General features: G+C 42.9%; 1 protein-coding gene across 2 annotated transcripts in view; it reads left to right on the top strand.

Annotated features, from left to right (window-relative positions):
• The first annotated feature begins 531 nt into the window (after window positions 1-531).
• The window catches only part of MYO7B (myosin VIIB), a 48,836-nt gene continuing 26,571 nt past the window's right edge, over window positions 532-22,796 (top strand). Inside the window, exons 1-21 of one of the 2 annotated variants that reach the window (XM_062582294.1) lie at window positions 532-549; window positions 1,939-2,052; window positions 2,661-2,813; window positions 4,015-4,199; window positions 5,034-5,155; window positions 5,798-5,940; window positions 6,033-6,146; window positions 7,412-7,565; window positions 8,547-8,623; window positions 8,953-9,072; window positions 9,291-9,433; window positions 10,970-11,180; window positions 12,240-12,375; window positions 12,634-12,794; window positions 15,617-15,754; window positions 16,730-16,882; window positions 17,399-17,497; window positions 18,033-18,127; window positions 20,562-20,646; window positions 21,636-21,785; window positions 22,521-22,628. In XM_062582294.1, coding sequence (XP_062438278.1) covers window positions 532-549; window positions 1,939-2,052; window positions 2,661-2,813; window positions 4,015-4,199; window positions 5,034-5,155; window positions 5,798-5,940; window positions 6,033-6,146; window positions 7,412-7,565; window positions 8,547-8,623; window positions 8,953-9,072; window positions 9,291-9,433; window positions 10,970-11,180; window positions 12,240-12,375; window positions 12,634-12,794; window positions 15,617-15,754; window positions 16,730-16,882; window positions 17,399-17,497; window positions 18,033-18,127; window positions 20,562-20,646; window positions 21,636-21,785; window positions 22,521-22,628 — 2,679 coding nt within the window. Of the gene's footprint in view, window positions 550-1,938; window positions 2,053-2,660; window positions 2,814-4,014; window positions 4,200-5,033; window positions 5,156-5,797; window positions 5,941-6,032; window positions 6,147-7,411; window positions 7,566-8,546; window positions 8,624-8,952; window positions 9,073-9,290; window positions 9,434-10,969; window positions 11,181-12,239; window positions 12,376-12,633; window positions 12,795-13,845; window positions 13,897-15,616; window positions 15,755-16,729; window positions 16,883-17,398; window positions 17,498-18,032; window positions 18,128-20,561; window positions 20,647-21,635; window positions 21,855-22,520; window positions 22,629-22,796 lie in introns of both variants that reach the window. The other variant, XM_062582293.1, reaches the window with a different exon arrangement.

Genomic DNA, 22,796 nt, shown 5'->3' with positions numbered 1-22,796 from the left:
TAGGAGAGTAAGAATTAAATCTGTGTCACTGGGCTGGGCACTCACAGGAACTCGGCTGCTGGGTCAGCAGACTAGCCAAAGGTAACTCTAACGTGTAATGAATTACATTGCATTGAGTGTGGTCTTGTTATTTCTAAGCTAAACTTAAATTTGAAATTCAGCTGATAAACATGCCTAGCATTTGATTGAGGCAACTATTTGATGTGAAAATGTGCACAGTGACTTCCTTTGGATGGAGAGCATCTCTGGGGTTATATGGTGGAACTTGCTGTAGACCACCACCTCTGTGTTGCAAATTACGTGCTTTGGATAGATGGTTTCGTTATTTCCACATTGGATGTACTTTCTTATGATATTTTTGCTTTCATTATATCAGTAAACAAAATTATTAAAGCATTTTACTGTTATTCCTTGCATGTAAACATCTGAATGCCACTATCTGTTCTGAAAAAAAGCCTGAGCCCTTTTTCTGGCCTAATGTTACGTTCTTCTTTTCGGCATTGCAGGTTGCAAACAGTACTCTGAAACATAATGATGGTTTTCAGAAAGGTAAGTCATGTTCCTTGCTGTTATTTAGTGATTAGCCTGAGGCCCAAGAAGAGAGAAGGTTCATAACTTGGTTCAGCTCGAAAAGAAAAGTAGCAGTAATCCGGTATTAACAAGCTAACAAGCTATCATGCAGAGATGTCATGCCTAGTTTGGGCTAGCCTTGCCATGCTCATGCTGAACTGATGACCTGTACTACAAGGGGTGGCACTGAAACCACACAGATTGCCAATGGAGTCTCGTTCAATGAAAAGCAGGGCGCTCTCAGCCTGTGACATTCTTCAGAACCCTGTGCTATGTTTACAGATGCTTTATGTTTCAGTTGTTTGGTTTTAAAATGTAAGCTCATAAAGAATTTTAAGAGGAAAAATAAATTTTCAGGAAAAAAAATAAACTTTGTCAGTAAATGCTATGGTGGGGGACAAAGGATGTATATGACAAGACACTCCACTAGAAAGCTGCCTCCTCAGCAGGTGCAATTCCATTGAAGCAGTGGAACTGAGCCAGTTTATACCCATCAAAGATCTGACCTACAGTTTAGCTGAATTTTCATTCTAGCCATTACAATATAACTCTTTGTTTGAACTTGAATTAGTGCCTGGAGCAAGAGAAGGTATTCTGAGGAGCTTGAATTTGGAGTTTTACCAGGACAGTAGCAGAGGTCACACCAAGACTGCATGAAAATAGTGCTCACTTTGGTAATGAGCAGCTGTAGCTCACACCTTTCTCTGCTGATGGTGATGGTAGAGCAGTTCTGCCTGCTTGTCTGTTTTATAGGCAGGATGTTGCCTGGGCATTTACTTGTCTGTCACGAGAGGAGTTGGGCTAAATAAGGAATGCAGGTTTTGTTTTCTAAGAGAGATGCACTCATGTTTCCAAGTAATTTAAGTGATAGCAGAGAGAATATATACCTAAAATTACTGCAGTAGAGCCCTCTACATTTCCAGGGATTTTGTCTATCCATCTTTTTTATTTTTTCCATGTTTATGTCTTTGTTTTCAAGTATCTTTTCTGTATGAATACTGTATCTTATATGAGGCTAAGCGAATAAACATTCACTATACCCCTTGCAATCTCTGGGAGGTAGTGGCGCTGCATAACCACTGTCATTTTTTTAAGTTTGTATCATTTTCTCTTGTAAAACAGCTAGGCTTGCTAACTTGTCCAAAGTTAGCAAGCCACAGCTGCCTGGTCAGCTGTGGAGCTGGAAGTAAAATCCAGAGGTCCTGATACTACAACCATTAGATTGTACTGTTGGTAAGCAGTAAGAATTTGTCCAGTTAAAGACACTGTAGAAGAAATCAAATAAAAAAGTAAAACCAAAAGATGTATGCCTGTGAGCTACATGGCATCAAGTATGTCACTGTGCTTGACAGTTTTTCTTCTCTCCAGGGTGATCATGTGTGGCTGGAAACTCAGTCAAACAGTGAATTTAATGTCCCTATTGGGGCAGTTGTGAAGGACTCTGACTCAGGGCGGATCTTGCTGGAGGATGACGAAGGCAAGGTGGGCTATGCTATAACCTTATGTAAAGGAAGAACAGAACGTTTTAAAGTATGATAACAAAAGAATGGACATATTGTGTCAGGCACAAGCCTGATGGTAGAATATACTTAAATAAAGAATATAAAAATAAGGCAAGCCTGGGGTGATACTTCCCTAGTATGTCTTCCCAGGTCCCAACAGTAAGCAGATTTAGGTCTTCATGAGCTAGAGGTTGGATCTGCATAGCTAAAAGCAGGAAATGGACAAGCTCCAGTGTCCAAGTTCAGAGGAGGTCTAGGTGAAATCATGATCCTGCTGAAGTCAGTTTGTCTGGGGTTTTTCTTCTACCTCTTGCATGTTGTGGCTGTGATGTACTGACACAGAACTGCACTCCAAATACTGCTAAACTTGGTAATGTCCAGAACCCACCTGCATAGCTTCATCCAGGGCCTGTCAATCATCCTGTCATGAGGAGTAGCACATCTGTTAATTCCTACAGCTCACTCAACTGTGACTTAGAGCATGCTGTTTTCAGTGTGGATTACAGTGAAACTCTAATACACCTTTCTGCTTTGTTTGCTTCTGAGCCACAATATACCTCATCAAAACTGCTGCCTTGCCTTTTTCAGGAGCACTGGATCACAGTGAGGAACATGCACATGGTGCACCCGATGCACCCCTCCTCTGTCCAAGGAGTAGAAGACATGATCCGCCTTGGGGATCTCCATGAAGCAGGCATGGTGCACAACCTCCTCATCCGCCACCAGGAGCACAAAATCTATGTGAGTGCCAAGGTCACAGGGCACAGTACTGGCAGACCTCTACTACACATCCAGCCAGGTGACCTGACCAGCAGCCTACAAGCCTTCTTTCATATATGGTGGCATCTGATTGAGGATGCTAATGAGACTCAACATAGTTTTTTGTCTTTGTTTATCCTGGTACTTTGGATGCAAAGACTGCTGATAGTAGTCTCTGAAAGCACTGAAATCTGCATAGGGAGTGATCCCACTTACTTTCTCCTAGAGTGATCATTTACACTGGTGACTGACAGTTAGCTGGATAACCAGTCCATGTTACAGTTTAGTGCTCGAGCTGCTGTTACATGCAGCTGTGATATGTTATGTGTCTAACTAGTAGACAGTGACATAAATTGGATTGTCCTCCAGTCAGAGTCAATGTTTACTTGATTTTGATGTAATAAAGTCAATCAAGAAGAAAGCTCGAGATTTTGGAAAACTGTCACAGATTTTCTGTGTGACTTTGAGCAACTTATTTAATTTCTTTATTCCTTAGTTCCTGCTTTGTAACATGATAATAATATTCACATTGTTGCATTCTTTATCTCTTATGTGATATACACTTCAACCTTCATAGGAGAGGAGCTGCCCTTTACAATACAAATGTTGTGATGCCAAGCACTGATTTTGATAGATGTTGCAGTTATAACTACCAGGATATGTGTGAAGACTTGTTATATTAGTGTCTAGCAGTCTACTGTTGTTTCATATGGAAGTTCTTGAATAATTTAATTGACTTTCATTTATGTTCCAGAGCCCCCTTCATTCCGATGATGCTTTTGTTTACAAATATTACTAAATGACTGTATATAGAACATAACCATAACTTTGCCCAGTAGGCAAGTTCAACTACATCTGCATTGAAACACCAAAGCAGCTTAACATAACATTACAAAACAGCTTATGATAATGACAAATTGAGCTTTTGCATGTTTTAAACTGAGATGGTGAGAGGAGCTGTGATTTCACCAAGAGGTTATGGTTAGTGTATTCACTTAATATGGTAAAGTACAGGCTTAATAACAGTTCCTAGTGAGGAACCCAGCTCAGCCTTGCCTAAATGCTGCTATGGATCTCCCAGATTTCCATCCTGGTTCTGCTTAGTTTTACATCACCAGTGCCCTTGGCTGTGTTCTTGTTTGCAGGTTTGTTGCCAGAGGTAACTCTTATACCTATTTTCTAGACTTACACAGGGTCCATCTTGGTAGCAGTGAATCCATACCAACTTCTGCCCCTCTACACAGTTGATCAGATCCAGCTGTACTGTAACAAGAGAATTGGAGAGCTACCACCTCATGTCTTCGCCATTGCAGACAACTGTTATTTCAACATGAAGAGGAATAAGAGAGACCAGTGCTGTGTGATCAGGTGAGTGGACTCAGAGAGGACGAGTGGCAGAAACCAGCAAGTCTGGCATATTTTTGGGGCACTTCTGTGAACAAAGGAGACTTCCAAACGGGAGTGCACAGATAAGACTAGAGATAACAGAGAGGAAGAGTTTTCTTCCTTCTACTTCATTTTCAGCTAAGGCTGCAAAAATCAGAACATAAGCCAGCGATTTCCAACGTCTAGTTTCTCCCTGACTCTTTGAATGTGGAGGTACATTCTGCACAGAGCCACTGCATGTAGAAAAGAGAATATGAGCCTAAGTTATGTGGGGCAATCTTTTAGGACATGGTACTTATATTACATGTATTTTCTGGAAATAGAGATTGCCTGGAGAAGCATATCTTCTGCTCATCTGAAGATGACAGAAACTTTCTTTATCCTATAAAGATTTACCATGTATCCATTTTCTGTTAATCATCAATTTGAAGAATCAGATTGTTTCATTTCAATAATATCTGTTCATAGCTGAGGCAGCTCAGAAGTAGTGAAAATCTGGCAATGCATTAAAGAAAAAGTGCAAGTAGTCATTTAATTTGCACTGGTGCAGAAAATCTTCCATAGATTTGTCCATTTGTGATCAGTGGGGAAATTTAGCTCTCAACTTAAATCTAATCTAAAAATCTAAAAAATTACTTTATTTTTAGTAGATAAGTTGGTGAAAGACTAAAATTCTCTAGTTCTTCATGAAAGACAGTTTGATCTGCCAGTCATAGGGTAAATATAAGTGGCATATTTTTACCCTGGTTTGCCATTTTGCCACTCTTTCCAAAAAGAAGAAAGAAAACCTGTAATATATCTTGTTTCTTACTGCAGTGGAGAATCTGGAGCTGGGAAGACTGAAAGTACAAAGCTAATACTGCAGTTTTTGGCAGCTATCAGTGGCCAGCATTCCTGGATAGAGCAGCAAATCCTAGAGGCCAATCCCATTCTGGAAGGTGGGTTATTTAGCAAAAATGCCTGATTTGCAGACTTTTGTATCAGGATAAAAATTCATGAACAGGCCCTAGATGCACTTTATTTGCCAACATACCTGAAGCATCAGCAATGCAGGGTAGAAGTTCTTCAGACTTTTCTGCCATGTCCTCACAGGTCCACAGCAGCTCCAATGCTGTGGCAGGAGGTGCTGCCACAGCATGTAACCCAGAACTGCAGGAGCAAAAGAGTCCTTGGGAATACAGAGCCCTTTGGGTAAAGCTCCATGATTGGCATTTGCACCAGCTAGTGGCAAAGTGACTGGCCCAACAAGAATGTTTTTGTAGGGGATCTCCCTGGCACATCCATCTTTCTCTGTAGATCAAGTGGGCTACAAGCAAGTCCTTCCTGAAGGTCCTCAGAGTTGCCTGGTTCTCTTGGCAGCCTAGATATAGGGCATAGGTGGGTCATCTGGATATGTCTTCTAGGGCCCAATTATCCAGATGCACAGTATGCCTGCCCCTCTCTTCAGGAAACAGTTTGAGAACAGATATTCTCAGTGAACTGTTACTTGGAACACAACATATAAAATACCAACAGAAAAAAAGCAAGGGCATCAAAAATAGACTTGATGTTCATTAACTGTAATAATCTTTACCCGTCAGCTTTTGGAAATGCTAAGACAATTCGAAATGACAATTCAAGCCGCTTTGGGAAATACATTGATATCCACTTCAACCGAAATGGTGTGATAGAAGGAGCCCGAATAGAACAGTTTCTTCTGGAGAAGTCCCGGGTTTGCCGGCAGGTAAAGGCACATGCAGCAGTCCATTCTACCTGCTCCTGTATTACAAGCCTATGTTCACAAGTCTGTCCATTGGCCTCTTTCTTTCTTTCTAGGCTCCAGAGGAGAGGAACTATCACATCTTCTACTGCATGCTCATGGGGATGAATATGGAGCAGAAAAAAATGTTGAATCTGGGCAGTGCTTCAGAGTACACTTATCTCACTATGGTAACAGACTCTGCTTTCTTTTCTGTTGTTCATCTACCATTTGCCTCTCCCAGCAAGGAGGTCCAATGAATAGGAGCTACAGATAGGTAGTTACCAAAAATGAATTGTCCCTTCCTTAGAGCACCAGCAGCAGTCACACCAAAAGTGCTATGAGCCTCAGTTTTAGACTTATGTGTCTGCCAGTGGGAGGCAGCTTGTGGCCATTCAAAGCTTTCTATCAAAGTCAGCCTTAAAAAAGCTCAAGGGCATCTTGAAGCAGGTGGTAAATATCCCCCACTTTAACAGGCACACAGATTTTAGATTAATTCAAGGGCTATCACACCAAGGAGAATACTAATCAGGTGTATATACTTCAGGGGAAAATAAATAAGTAAATGCAAAATGTTCATAGTAGAAACAGTGAAAAGAATGTTAGTCCTTTTAACTGATAAATTTTATATACATAAGCAGGGAAGTGGCATTCAATCTAATCTCCAACAGCTGATGTAAATGTCCCAGTCTGGGTTTATGTTGCTGTAGTGACAAGAGTGGGATGTGTTCATAGGAGAGATTTTTTGTTCAGGTCAGTTGTCAGCAAAAGTAGCTGTTCTCCATGTTGTAAATGGAAACATCTAGGAATGCTTCACTTCTGTAATCATCACAGCCTGTCGCTGGTGATAACAGGGATAGAAAAGACTTTTCTGCATCTCCATTAGGGTTGAAAATAGCTTGTATTAGGAGCAGCATCCAATGATCTGCTGTGCAGGCTTTGCTAAAGTATTTCCTGATTCTGCCTTTGGATGCTTCCATCTGTCTTCCACCTGATCTTAGCATTCCATTTTCTAATATGCTTTTTACCATTGTCCCAATCCTACTTGCTTTGATTTGAGATTAGGGCTCTGAATTATGCATTGACAAGGCAGAGAGAGGAGAACTGAGCAAAAACATACAACTTTGTAAGTGTAGGTAGGCACGTGAAAGTTCCCTATCATTCCACACTTCAGAGCAGCCTTTCCCTCCACTTTTCCTTTGGCTTCCCCAGTATTCAGCCCAGCCCCAGAAAAATGCATTGTATAGCACCTTGCTAATGGGTTCTTCTGAGGAGTCAAGCTGAGGGAAGAAACAGCAATGGGAAGAGCAAAAAAGAAAGTATAAATAAGCTTGTATCTTGAGTCTTATAGTGGGTAGCTCACAGGGTATCCATGCTGTATACAAGGGTTTTTCAGCGTGTAGGTCCTTCCTCTGCTGGGAGGGTTTTTCTTACCTGTGGATGTGATGTTGCACAGGGCAACTGCACGTCCTGTGATGGCAGGAATGATGCAAAGGAGTATGCCCATATCCGCTCTGCTATGAAGATCCTCATGTTCTCGGATTCTGAGCACTGGGACATTAGCAAACTGCTGGCTGCTATTCTGCACCTGGGGAACATGGAGTTTGAAGGTAGACTTGGCATCATCTCTGCTTGGCCTTTCCTCAGACTTGATGTTAAAAGCCTAGAGGTGCTGCCTGCTTCTGAATTGTACTTGCGAGCCCTGCATAAATGGGTGGGTGGACAGGATTGGAAGGGCAGGCAGATAAGCACCATGCAACCACCACTGGCTGCTGTTTTGAAAGACATCACCTTATTCTTTTTTCTCGCTATTGTGTTTCCATGGTTATAAGGAGGCAATTATCACACAAACTGAAACACTAGATAATATAATGCCATGTTAACATTTGCTGATGCTAGTGCTACCCAAGCTGGAGGACAGAGGAGCAGCTGAGTCATGAGTGCAGTGGAGATGATAGCAGTCATTCTCCTGGCTAGGTTTGATGAACACTCACCTAGCACAAATGCACTTCTGTTAGGACACAGGCCCAGTGATGCACCCACCAGAACCTCTGACATTTTAGAAAGAGACTCTTTCTCCCTTTGTGATACAGGGGATCCAGTACAGTGATGCCAGCTGGGTACTGTAAAGGTGGTTGCTAAAATGTGGGATTTCCTTTATGCAGGAAAGAATTTTTGTGCTTTCATTTTCTAAATTTTCCACAAGCCAGTGACTAGGAAAAAAAATGTTTTCAGAAACACATTTTTCTGAAGTCAGATACCACTTCCCCAGACCCCCAGTAGCTAAGTTTTTAAGTAACATGATTGTGAGTTTCGCTGCTCTTTTTAGCCTCCAGGGTTGCCATATTTCTGAGCTTAGGGCAAAAAGCTTCATGTTCTGAGTTTGTGAGGGCTCTGTATATCCCAGGATCCCTGGGTGAACTCAGAACCTTCATTAGTAAAATCCTCAAATCTGGGAGTTTTGTCAGAAAACTTCTGATTTACCACATTTACAGAGTTACAGGGTTACACAAATATGGCTGCAACAACAGCATAGCTTCCCACCATAGCAGAAATGATTCACCCTGACATTGGCTGTTTCCTCGTTCTAGCGGCAGTGTATGATAACTTGGACTGCTCTGATGTGATGGACTCACCACACTTTTCGATTGCAACCAAGTTGCTTGAGGTAACAGACTCACATCTTCTTCTAGTTCCCTTACCCTTGCTCCCTGATCACGTTGACAAGAATGTCTCTGTAGAGCATTTGTTTATGTATAGATGCACATGGAAAGGGCTTGTCTCCCTCTTCTTCCTGCTGATACTCAAGTGTTGCTGTAAAAATGTATCTCTGAGCTAGGAGGTCTTTCTGGGAAAACAGGCCTCCCTTGAATCTTGTTGGTCTGGCCGTTTTTCTCCACTATCTGCACAGCCCTCTTCCTGAGACAGGCTTTCTTTGCTGGGTCTCCTGTATTCATCCCACCTAGAATGACAAGGTTGCCATGACTCTTCCTCTAGGTGGACTCCAGTGAGCTCCGGAACAGCCTTACAAGCCACTCCATCATTATCCGAGGAGAAAGTGTGTCCAGGCCTCTGAGCATAGTTCAAGCTGCAGATGGGAGGGATGCCTTTGTGAAGGTACTGGTGCTTACATCTCCTCTATTTAAAGACTGGACATGCTTTCAGGGCCATCTCTCTTAATGGTTCAAGCATCTGATGTGGCAGACTAACATATAGGGCTCTGGTCTCTGTCAGTCTTGAGGCATAATTTGACTTCACTGTGGCAGCACGATAGCAAGCAGTAGGGTATGTTGAAGACTGTAATGATGGACTCTCACTTCCTAATTTTTCCCCAGGGTATATATGGAAGGATTTTCCTGTGGATAGTGAACAAGATCAACTCAGCCATTTTCAACCCAACTTCTCAGAACTCTAAAAATACACGGCAGTCCATTGGGCTGTTGGACATTTTTGGGTTTGAAAACTTTGACAACAACAGGTAGGAGGCTCCAGATTCATTTCTGCTGAGGAGCTGAAAAGCAGCTGATGTAAATGGAAAGAATGAAGGAACAAATAGATGAGTCTTCTTTCATTATCATCGTGATTCTCAGAGAAGTGGTGAAATTTTTGTCCCTGAATTTTCCCAATGACAGTCCCACATGGATACCATTTTGTTCAGCCTCCTTCTCCTCCCTCAGACTTCATTATAATGCAGCCATTGCACAGGTCTATTCCAAAATCTGAGGAATTTGTTTTGAAGTAACGGCTATGTATCACTTACGGAGGCAGCCCTTATGTGAGCAGATATAGTATGTTCCCATGTCCCTGTATCTAACTTTTCCTATTCTGTAGCATTTTTACAATGTTTCCTGGGAAATGTTTTGTAGACGGTACAAAGGAAGCTGTTACGTGTTTCCCATTTCAGCTCATGCAGCCATCTTGCTCAGTGTTCTCTTGTCCCTTTCTCTGCACTGCTTCATTTCCCTACTGCTGAGGACATGCTTCGAAAGTACCTGGCTGGTATACTATTGTCCTACTGCTACCTCTCCCACTGCTGGTTTCTGTCCTAAAGCACCATATCTGTTTGCCCTTCTCCACTGGAGCAGCAGTTCTCTCAACGGACTGGTACCATATCGTCAGCCAGTGTTCCACAAACCAATAGCGCATACTTTGCAGTCTGTTAACGTGGTAATGGCAGTAGAGACGCTTCCTGCACGATGCAGCACAGAAAATGTGAGCAGTATTGCAGCTAGGCAATATCAGTGAAATATGTGATAAATGACTATGCCAAATAAGATTATTACTGCTTTTGCACTGTTTCCTTCCACCTTTGTCATCGCTCCTTGACATGCAACATAAAATGTTCCACTTTTTTCATTCTCTTTTTAATTCTTCAAGGAAGTCTTTTTCTAATCCATTTCAACCTGTGCATCTAGCTTGTTATTGGCAAGATAGTGTCCGCCACTGACTTCTGGAACTGTTCAAACCCGTCTGCTAGCTGTCATAGTTTGTTCTATTATTTGATATCATTTCCAAAGGCGGCAAACCAAATGGAGCCTCAATGTGGTAGGCACTGCACAGGCACACACAGCATGCCCCAGCAATTACCAAGTAAAGCTCAGGGGCAGCATTCAGGACTAACTGGAGACAAAAGAAGTGTTAGTGCCAGTGCAGGTAAGAATGAGTAACACACTCATAAAGTCATTTATAGTATTTTTGCAGTCAGATATTGCCCATTATCTCTAGAGTTTTTTAAACATATATAGCATCTTTCTCTGCTTACCCAGCGACACTCTGTCATTAGCTGGCTCATTTCTGGTCATGATGGTCATAGCAGAAGGTCAGTTGTGTCCCTTACATCGTTAGGATTGACAACATGCAGAGTGACAACATGCAGATCATTAACACTGTAGAATATAGCAGTAGTATATCTGTATTTGCATTTAATACAGAGATTAAAAAAATACTATAGAGCAGTGCAGTACTTGCCAGGGTACAGAGATGACCATGTGTCTCCATCATGTCCCCCCCACAGCTTTGAGCAGCTCTGCATTAACATTGCCAATGAACACCTTCAGCAGTTCTTTGTGCAGCATGTCTTCAAGCTGGAGCAAGAAGAATATCTTGCAGAGCACATTGCCTGGAAAAACATTGATTTCACTGATAACCATCAGGCACTGGAAATCATTGCACTCAAGCCCATGAACATCATCTCCCTCATTGATGAAGAGAGCAAGTTCCCAAAGGTGAGCACCTGGTCCCACCAGTAATGCTTGGCTTTGCACACAAATAAGTGCAAAGGAGGCTTTCAGAGACATTCTGAGAGACAGTGTCTTCTCACCACAGATTTCTCTTTTAAATTAGCTCACCATACAGGTGCTTCATTCTTTGCCAGCATGTGCTCTTCCTAGTACTTTGCTGTCAAAACTCTTTGTTCCAGCCGGAGAAGGAAAGAATCCTGATCATTTAAAATGGCATTTCAGTATTGGTCTGCTCTTGGTTTGGGCTGTAGCTTGCTCTTTCTTCTCCTGGGTGACAAACTCACTTGAGTATTGTCAACATTGTGAAGAACTGCTATTCTGCAAAGGCCAGGTATCTCAAACCAGACCTCAGAGATTAAAGTAGCATCTGATCTCAAACATTCCTGCAGAGGGTTTTTATAACCTTCAGAGCATGGTGAAGCTAAGCAGGATTGGTTGGTACAGGGGTCAGATGGCAACATGGGCTTGTCTAGAAAAGTAAGGCCTTGCCTCAGTTCATTTTAAGCCCTCAGGTAGCAATTTGAGAGGGGCATGCACAGAGGGAGAGCTTCTCCTTTTCTTCCCTAAGAGGAGAGTAGTCCCTACTGTGCTTGTGAGTTCCAAAGGTTTGGAAAATTCTCACCACACCTGGTAATGTTAGTAATGTTATGAGGGCTTGCATGTGGCCCCCATATGGCTTGCATATGAAATACCTGGCTTTACCCTCTGGTGCTCTGTTCTGCCTGGGTACTTGAGAGAATGGTCTTTGTAAAAGGGAAGACATTTCTAGCACTACCTTCCTCTAGACCTACTACACAAACAAGGGGCAAATTTAAGCCTTTATTATGTATGAGCACCATACTTCTATTTGTTCACAGTCTGGGCCAGTGCTGCCACAGGAAATCTACTTTACTCTCCTTTTAGCTCAGTTGGTTAGAATATGCTGCTAATAATGCCAAGGTTGTGGCCCCGTAAGGGCCATTCACATGAGGACTGGACTAGATGATCTCCAGAGATCCCTTCCAACCTTACCAATTCTATGATTCTGCCTGTGTTTATTCATAGGGCACAGATGCCACCATGCTCATCAAAATCAATTCCCTGCATGGCAAAAGTAACATCTACATCCCACCTAAGAGTGTCCATGACACCAAGTTTGGCATCAACCACTTTGCTGGGGTTGTCTTTTATCAATCAAAAGGTGAGCCTGTCTCTGCTGGATTTGGAGGGTGGAGATAAAGGCATGGCTTGCCTTTGATGTGTGGCACTTGGGTAGCGTTAATCTCTGGTTTCTCAGTATGAGAGGACATAACCTCCAGATTTGCTCAGCTGAGGTCAGGAGGATTACTTTAAACTAATCTGCAAGGCACTGTAAAAGAGGTGGATTTTAGATAGACAGAGTTGGCCTAAAGGCAGCAGGCTGCAGAGATAACAAGCTATTCTTGTTTCCATCCTATAGATTTCCTGGAGAAAAACCGGGATACACTGAGTGTTAATATAATGCAAGTGGTCCATTCCTCCAAAAACATATTCCTGAAGCAGATTTTCCAGGTGGAAACGACTCCACCTACTCTTGGCCGTGGGACCATCCGGTGTCTTGGAGGTGACCGGTCCTACAAGGTTGGCTTATTGACATCTAGTTGCAAAAACAACCAGTCTCTCATCCCTTCTGTAAGGCTCTGTCTGCTCTTGGCCTCTTTGTTTTGCACTGTCTCTGCAAATTGCTCTCCGTTTCCATTCAACTCATTTCCGCAAGGCAGTCTGCAAGAGCAGCCAGCATCTGGCATTCCTGCTTTAGACAAGCATAATGTCAGCCTGTCTCCTGGGTAACAAAAGCTAGAAGACACTGTGTCCCTGGACATCTCTGTGGCCATGCCTGCAACCTCTCACAAAAGCATGAGTTGCGCTACTTCCTGCACACTGCCAGCACACAGCATGCAATTGTCTGCCTGGGCATCCATACTGCACTCCCACAGCTGGGAGGGGTGTAAATGAGTAGGAGAAAATTGTGGTCCAGAAGATTTGTCTGAACAGAGCAAGGAACCAGCTGGAGGCCCCTCTGCATAGCCAGTAGAAGACAGCAGCTAACTGCTGCCATACTGCATGTGTAGCCAGTCTGCTGTGGCTGTAACACAAAGCAATCTGGCATGGGCAGCTGGCAAGAAGGTCCTGGCCTGTCTTTTCTTGCAGAGGGGTAACAGGCTGGCACACAGGAGCAAATAGCTCCACTGTCACTGAAAAGCCACACTGCCTCCTGATCCCCTGTAGACACAGTCCCCCTGCCCGGCATGCTGCTGCAACTTCAGCTCTTCCTCCTGGCCCAGAGGCTTTGTGAAAAAGTTCGTGATTGCTGATTACTACAGAAACATCTGCGTCTAGTGGTGCAGCGAGCCTTGTCCTGTATCCAGTTAAAAAGAGATTGTAAAGTGCAGCAGTCTGGGAACAGCATGAGCAGAGTTCAGGTTTTCTGCCCTGTTGCAGCTTTCACATATCTTGATTTCTGAGCATTTAAGTGTGCAGTGTCAGCATTATATGAAGGTATCTTTGCTTTTAATGCTTATATCTCTGAGTTTCCCTCTCAGAGTATAGAGCGAATAGTCAGCTTGCTGTAATACCTTTTACCTGCCTACTCTCCTGGCTCTGTTTTCTGATCTTGTTATTTCTTCCTCAGTCTTTATCCCAATGTGGCTTTCTGCTGTCTAGAACATCTGGCCATGGACAGGTAAATAACCTGGGGAAGAAGAAAGTCAGAAAAGGAATAAGCAGCTAAAGAGAATGAGCTTAGCATCTCTTAAATTCTATGAATACCTTGAGATTAACTGTCAGGTCTATCTACATTGCTGTAATGCTTTAGTGGTTTTTGTCTCTCTAAAGAAGATTGTGTTATTGGAAAAAGCCTTTCCTTATGAGGACATTTAGAAAGTATAGTAGTATATCAAGAAAGGTATTACTAAATGGGAGTTGCTATCTGTTTCAAAATGCATAGAGGTCAGCTGAAACACCCCTATTAATTTCAAATAGGTCAGGCTCTTGTTGGGAAGTCTGTAGAAGAGAGCGGTGGATGAAGTGTTGGAAAGAGCTTTGCTGTTCTGAGGGCTCACAGTTGCTCTTCTCAGTCACCAGGGGAGAAAATTTTCCACCACCTGAGACAACAAGTTTAACCTTAACACTGGCATATCTAAAGGTGGTCTGTGAGACCATAAGGGCATGGGCTCCAGCCCTCTGTGGCCATGCCACTGATACACTGATACAGTAGAAAGGCCTCTGAGATCTGGGAGTGCAAATTGCTTTAACTCTCATACAGCTTAAATATGTATTTGACATTATAACTACATCAAACAGATGCTTGCTAACTCTAAAATATTTTAGAGATGCTATGAGACATTCCCAGGAATAGTTTTCCAACAGCACAAGTATTTGTCACTGGAGGGCAGCATTGGTCTGTAGCTAAAGCAGAAGGTGGCAACTTGAGTGTTAAAAATGGCACTTTAAACCTAAAGACCAGCAAAGTGAGGTACCATGAGGACTATAAGAGAGGGCAGCCACTAGACTTTAAATGGTTTATTTATTTTTAAAAGAACCCTTTATATCTATCTGTACAGTGCTGCAGTTATTACCTCCAAGCTTGTAAGTAGCCCATATGAAAAAGACCAGGGGAGCCATTCCTGTTACTAGGAACATGCACTGTTGTCATTATAATTTAATGTGCCTTGAAAACATACTGGGAGGTAGAATTGAAGGCATATTGCAAAGATCTGTTTGAAAAAGACAGAGGCAGAAGTGTGCTTTCAGGGAAGCTGGGGAAATCCAGAGTGAACTGCAGCAACTGCGATCCCTCTGGGGTTACACTATTGCAGCTGGGAGCAAAATTCAGTCTAGGAGCTGTGAGACAGAGCACTACATCTATGGCCATAGCTCCTAGCTAATCCTTCAGTAAATGTTTGTCTTTTCACTACTTATTGTACTAACAGTGTGCAAGGAGACCAGTCATCCTAATCATTAAAGACTGAGCTGTCTGGATCCTTTGTAGTCCCAATTAGTCATGAGCTACAAGCAAAATGTCTGGCCTGGAGGTTATTACTGCCTTGGGAGCAGCTGTTTCTCACCGAGCTTGCAGGCACACACCCATGAATAACAGCTTGGCACCCGGACCCTACACTAAACACAGCTTTTGCTGGAAGAGACAAGGCTTTGTGGGCTCCGGTGGGTGGATTTTCTTTCACCACAGCTCCCTCCTTCTGCTAAAACTTAGTGTCCCAGGTAGGTCAAGATGCTCATGAGGTTATTTGCAAGAATAGCCCTAAATGAATAAGACACAGATGGCAGATTTAGGGCCCATGCAAGTGGAACTTTTTCTGACATGGTACAAAAATATAAAAATATATTAATGTGTCCTCTGGCAGTGAATGATGTAGCAGTCAACACCTGCTTACTCTTCCCAGGGCTTGGATACCACCAAACGACTCTCTACTTTGGGGGGACAGTTCAGGCAATCCTTGGAGAAGCTGATGAAAATCCTTGGTCAGTGTCAGCCATACTTCATCCGCTGCATCAAACCAAATGACTTCAAGAAACCACTGGTAATGCTTTAACAATATGAAGTCTTGTCTTCAGTAAACTTTGTAATGAGAAAAAGCTGTCAGCTACTGTGTAATGTTTGATATTTGCACCTCAGCCAAGAAGAGCTGGAGTGTAAGTTATTACTGCAATAAAAAGGGCAGTAGAATTCAGCAATGTTAATTTCTAAAAGTATCTCTAAAAGTATCATAAAGTGATAGATGGTAAGAAAAAGCACAGAGGTGTATTCCTGAAGGAGTTGTAAAAGCTGTCCCTGTAAAGAAAAAAGAGAGGACAGGAAAATTTCTAGCTGCCTTTAAAGGGAACAACTGAAAAAAGTTAAGATCCAGCAATGATCATATGATGAAATAGCTTGAGAGAGGACTGCTGTTGGTGTTTGAAAGAGGGGTGGTGTGGCTTGAGTCAATACTACAGAAGAGCAGCAACCTTATTAGAAAGATGCTTGGCTGGAGCTCAGGAGATCATGACCTAGTTCTACACAAAATCCTCAAATGGTGTTAGTCGAGTGAACTAATCTGTTTCAAAGTACTGCATATGGTTTAGTGAGCCTATTTTTATTCTCCATTACAGGAGAATAGCAGGCCTCATGCTGTGCTTTTTCATGGTTATGCCCAAAGGGCATAAGCTGCTACAGCGTTTATTTGCACTTGCAAAATGATATGAGTGATTTATTGTTCATCTGAAATTGCAGTTATAGAATTGGAAATGGTTGTCAAAGGCAGACCAAAGTTAATGGACTGTTTCCACTGTTTATTAAAGTTATTATAAACACAAATTTGAAGACCCTTTAAAATGACTTGTTTATGCCTGTAATTAATTAATTTAGGCCATTGAAATAAGAAGTGCAATTAAGAAAAGTATACTGTGCCTTTGTGCAGGCACTCCAAGGCCAGAAGTTAATTGAGGTGCTCTGAGGAATGCTGCATATACAGCTTCTTTTTGTGCTAAGTCTCCTCCTTGTCTACCTTCCCTTCCAGTTGTTCGACCGAGAGCTGTGTATCCAACAGCTGCGGTACTCAGGGATGATGGAGACCATTCGGATCAGAAAAGCTGGCTATCCAATTCGCTACAGCTTTGAAGAGTTCTTCGAGAGATACAGAGTTCTCCTGCCAGGGTCTGTTCAAGAACAGGTATGTGAGCACAAACTTGTTTTAAGGCTAATTTAACTTTTCCTTATAAGGCGTTAGTCTTATCTACAATAGAAATCCACTATCCCACTATAGAAATCCACTCTTACATTACTGCTAGCACAGCTGAGAGACCTGTCATCAGAGTAACTGCAGTTAAATACTTAAATCCTAGCTTGGACCTTAGCTGAAATATTAGAGGTACTTTTAGGTCTGGTTAACCTGGACTTGCTGCACACAGATGACCCAGGCAGGGTGCATCCCCTTTGCTCTGAGATGCTTTCTTTTCTTCTGCAGTCTCTGTGACATCCTCCTGACACTTGAGCTCTTGAATGCTTGGCCAAGCCCTAATATTCCTCCTTTCCTTGACCATTGAAGCTGAACCACTTTCATTCACTGTACTGTCAGCCCTGAGGTCTGTCAGGCCCCAGCCATTTCTGTTCTTTGCCCTTTGAAATGCAGGGCAATAGATCCTTTCCTAGTACCAAGCCCTAACATGATGATGCCTTTGCACATCAGCTGAAGAATGATGCTCGCCAGTGCTGCATCAGCATCTCCGAAGCAGTGCTGGGCAAGGATGAAGACTGGCAGGTTGGAAGGACCAAAATTTTCCTTAAAGTAAGTAAAAAGAACACTTTATAGCCTCTTCTCCTGAAAAAAATGGGTGCTTCAAAGTAAAGCTTGACCTGCCTGTGCAAGACTGGTGACCCAGAAGGACTAGATTCTTTTATAAATTCTCTCTTCAATCTGAGGGGATATTTGGTCCCCAAGTAAATTAGTGGATATTAGCTTGGTTTAGGAGAGGCTGATCCTCTTCCTGTGCTCCAGTGATGCAGCTGAAACAGTCCAATGCAACACTGAAGCTCTGGAGCGTAAAGAACTGGATGCCAGCATACTATTGCAGGGACTTCTTTGCTCTTAGCCCCCTGGTAAAGCCAGTTTTACTGTAGGAACACTGTGTGCTTGTTTATGGCTGCAACTAGACAGTGTATCCAGCTGGCGCACCCTCTTCTAATGCAGTCCGACAGATGCATTTCAATCCCAGCTTGCACTGTCTCATGTGGAGTCTTGGCCTCTTTCAGAACATATGTCCAGTTTTCAGAAGTTGTGGGGGGTTCTGTTTTATTAACATATCCATATTTTCCTTTAACAGGATTATCATGATACAGTACTAGAACTACAGCGACACAAGGTACTCACAGAAAAGGTTCTTCTTATCCAGAAGGTGATGAGAGGAGTCAAGGACAGGTCAGTGACATTAAAGAAGATAATTTGTTTTGATTTGAAGCACTAATATTTGTGTTGTGTTTTAAGGTCTAAGTAAAGCATTTTCAAATATAAAATGAATCACTCCATACCTTCCATAAACCCTAAATTCAGTTCTCATCATGTAACAACACACAGTGTATCTAGGCAGATTTTGAACAAAGATTTGTTCTATCTCAGTTTCTTTATTATCATGATGCTTTTCAAAATGCACATGCAGCTTTTATGAGGAGGAAGGGTTGGAAGGAGGATTTACACTCAGTATTTCTAGTGAATGGTAGAGATCAGTATTTGGAAAGCCGGAAAACCTTGTGGAATCTGTGTCCTTCTCAGAGCTACAAGGAACCTTTTCTTTAGGATGCTTCTTTGATACAAAACATAGGTAGAAAAGAACCAGACAGGAAATTAAGTAGTCCTTTTCCATGCCAAAGATGCACACTTTTTGTGTTTTGTCAATTCAGTTTGAAATGTCTTCAGTGAAATTTCATAGAATCATAGAATCGGTAAGGTTGGAAGGGACCTCTGAAGATCATCTAGTCCAACCTCCCCGCTCAGCAGGGTCACCTACAGCATGTTAGACAGGGTTGCATCCAGGTGGGCCTTGAAGATCTCCAGAGAAGGAGACTCTACAACCTCTCTGGGCAACCTGTTCCAGTGCTCTGTCACTCTCACAGTGAAGAAATTCCTCCTCACATTCACGCGGAGCTGCCTGTAGTTCAGTTTTTGCCTATTTCCTCTTGTCCTGTCACATGGGACAACTGAAAAGAGTGTTTTCCCATCCTCTTGACACCTTCCCTTCAGGTACTTACACACATTGCTAAGATCCCCCCAGTCTTCTCTTCCCCAGGCTGAAGAGGCCCAGCTCTTGCAGCCGTTCCTCCTAGGACAGATGCTCCAGCCCTCTGATCATCCTCGTAGCCCTATGCTGGACTCTTTCCAGTAGCTCCATGTCTCTCCTGTACTGGGGAGCCCAGAACTGGGCACAGTACTTGAGATGAGGCCTCACCAGGGCTGAGTGGAGGGGCAGGATCACCTCCCTCGACCTGCTGGCAACAGTCTTCCTAATGCACCCCAGGATACCGTTGGCCTTCTTGGCCACAAGGGCACGTTACTGGCTCATGGTCATCCACCAGCACTCCCAGGTCCTTCTCTGCAGAGCTGTTCTCTAGAAGGTCGGCCCCCAGCTTGTACTGGTGCCTAGGGTTATTTCTCCCTAGGTGCAGGACTCTGCACTTGCCCTTGTTGAACCTCCTGAGGTTCCTCTTTGCCCAGCTCTCCAGCCTGTCCAGGTCTCTCTGAATTTAATCACTGTCAAGTAATTGTTTGCCCTCATTAAATGCTTTATATCATGATTTGTGCTTACTAATCTTGCCTAACCAGATCTGGCCTAACCAGATCTATGATACAGGATTGACTCCTAGTTTAGTTTAGAAATGTTCCTAACAGTAAGAGAAGCAAGAATTATAAAGAATGCCCCAAACTTCCTTTTTTTTCCCAAACTCTGACTGCTATCTAACAAAGAGCATCATTTCTCCCTCACCTCAGCTCAATTTTATTCTTGATCATCAAAGCTAAGTGCCACTTTCAGCAGCCACAGTTGGTGACAGCTTTTACCATGGCAAGTTAATCTTGTTTAGACAACTCCTAGCCCTGGAAGTGAGGTCACTGGGAAGCAAGAGATGATGAGGTAGAGGAGTTATCTTATCCAGGCCTGATGTGAGGGCATTTTCAGCATTTATAGATCGCTTCTATTACAGCAATGTATGTGGTCTGCAGTTTGTATGAGCATTTTTGCAGTATTAAGGGTCAAAGTCAGCTCAGATATATCAAGGTGGATTAGTAATACTTTTATCTTGTTCTTTTTACCAGCATATGGATAGCAAAGCAAACATGAAAAGTATGAAGAGTATACACGAAAACAGTATGAAGAGCTCCACTAATTCGTGATGCTGCTTCATTTGCAGAATAAGCTAAGCCTAGGGAAAATCCCTCAAGGCCTCTGTTACAGCAAAGGTCAGGCAAAACAGCCTCTTCTGGCCTTTCCATCAGCACAAGAAGGTATGAGCAGACAAATTGCTAGGATTGAGGATATTTTTGCAGCATATGATACAAAAGTATCTGACCAGCCTGAAATTTTTGCTGCAATACGACGCTTTTCTTGGGCTACTGGGAAGCAGGAAAAATAAACCTCACTGAACTCCACACTTGCCCTGGCAAGTTGTCTACTAGTAATTGAGCTGGTTAATTTAATGACAGCTTTCCTGGCGCTAGTGTCCCTAGATAACAGACAGGGCTGAGACCAGGGCATAGACATCCCATGAAAGAAGAAAGCTACTACCTCATTCCTCTCTCAATTTAGCATAATAAGCAGCAGAAATAACCTATTGCTTGTCACCTTACCTGTCTGTTTGCTTAGGAAGCAGTTTCTGAAACAGAGGAAGTCTGCTGTAGCCATTCAGACAGCCTGGCGAGGCTATTGCTGCCGGAAGGATTTCAGAATGGTAAGAGGCGAGTATATATGTGTTTATATACTATGCTTTGCAGGGCTGAGTGGAGTATTAGGAACTAAGATGCTCAAAACTGAAGTGGAGAGAGGCAAATGGCAAGGTGTAAGGCAGAGATTTTCTGGGTCCAAGAACTGCCCTGAGACATCTCACAGCTTTCTGAACCTATGACAGTCTTGCTTTCTGGTGAAACGATAATGCAGCTAACCTCTGGCAGGAATGGCTCCAGTGACCCGGCACATGGGTGCTCCCACACTTCTTCCATCCAGAAGTCCAGGGCTAGCATTTTTCTATTGCTGGCATGCTGTAAGCATAGTGTCTGCTGCTACTGTTACAGGAAAACTGGAAATCTGTAAAAAGTTATCATCACATCCAACTTTTATTATTGAAAATAATGACTGAACTTCTATAGGTGGGGGGGGGGTGTTAGGAAAGCTACACCATATTAAGGGCCTTTGCATACTGTGTGTTGGTATGGGAGGGATTATTATTATTAAAATAAAAGAGAACATCCCATTCTTGAGAGCTGGGAGGAGAAAATGCCATTTTCAATTAGAAACATTTTCTGTTCTCCACAAAGTGACACAATTCCTACCTTAAGAGCCAGTTTCTTGCCCTGCGTTCTGCCTCATCCCTTTCCATTGCTTCTCTTGGGCATGTCACACCCATCTCTCTCAAGGCCATGCCATTTTTTCCAGTCACTTGGCTTCATTTCTGTTTTCTCTCTTCCCTTGCCATAATCCCAGATTACTCTTGTTGCTTCTTGCAGCAACTTCCTTAAAGGTCCCCAAGAGAATTCTGTATAGACTAGTTTAAAAGCCTATCACTGCAGAAAATAAAGCATTTTCTTAGGTGTCAGTGTCCCATCACCCCTTCCAGGATATCTATCAAATAACTGAATTTTGTTGTCATCTAGTTATCCCAACTTAGTCCCAGTCTTACGGGCTTTGAGCCATAACTTCTTTTTTTTTCTCCACTTGCTACAGATTCTGCTGGGGTTTGGGCGCCTGCAGGCCCTCGTCCGGAGCCGGCAGCTTGCTAAACAGTATGAAACAGTCCGGGCTCAAGTCATCATGTTTCAAGCCTTGTGCCGTGGTTATCTAATGCGTAAAAAGATAACAGAACAGAAGAAAGCTGTATGTGTTATACAGGCATATGCAAGGGGCATGTTTGCTCGTCAAAGTTACCAGAGGATGAAGAGAGAGGTACATATACCCATTCAGATACTTTGTGAACATTATACTGTTTCTATGAGGTGCTAATATCTATTTAACTACCAACAAGTGTTGCCATAGCACTTTCTTTATTTTGGGTTGTAGATTCTGAGGTTAGTGTGCTGACTGGTATGAGCTCTTGTCAGATAAGAAAGCAGAGTCCTACATAGGCTGATGTTGTTTATGCTTGCTTTCTGTACTCATCACAGATTTAGTTTCATCAGAACCACACTGACGAAGCAGAAATACTTTTGACAGAAGGGAGGAGAAAAGATAAGAAGATTTGCATATATATCAGTCACTACTGCAAAGGAAGATCACTTTCTACAGCAAGGCCTGATAATGTCTCTTAGGGATCCATTCATGAGGGAAACCTAGTGTATCTCCACATGCACTGCCAAAAAAATTCTATATTTATTACCTTGGCTATCTGTAGCCAATGGGAGCCCTTCTTGGGGTTTTCTTTCTGCATTAAATGCTGTACAAACAGGACACATCTCATCTGCAAATATCTGCCTATGGTCCATTCCCTAAAATGCCAAAGCTAGAACCAAGCAGCCCCTGCTGGGGATCAAGTCCTGATGCGGACAGCTGATTAACAGCAGAAGGGAGCCAACCCAGCAGGTATGGAAACAGTCACAATCCTTTTGTCCACAGAACAAGTGCAGGCTGGAAGCCAAGAATATCCGCTTGGAAGAGGAGAAGCGTCTCATCCAAGTCCTTGGACCAGTGAAAGCAAGAGAAGAAGCTATGAGATTAGAAAAGGTAGGTATGTGGACCAAGGAACACCAAATTCTGTGTTGTGATCCCAACAAGACGGCTTGCTGAGGTCACATGTGTAGACTTGCTCAGAGATCTGCACACTGGTCTATGTCAGAGGATAGTAAAAAGTGGATGTTGTTATAAACACACTTGCAAGAATGATTTAGAAAT

The sequence above is a fragment of the Rhea pennata genome, chromosome 9 (genome assembly GCF_028389875.1).
Source record: "Rhea pennata isolate bPtePen1 chromosome 9, bPtePen1.pri, whole genome shotgun sequence".
Classification (NCBI taxonomy): Eukaryota; Metazoa; Chordata; class Aves; order Rheiformes; family Rheidae; genus Rhea; species Rhea pennata.
The sequence above is the reverse complement of the archived record's forward strand: the minus strand, read 5'-3'. Positions and strand labels throughout refer to the sequence as shown.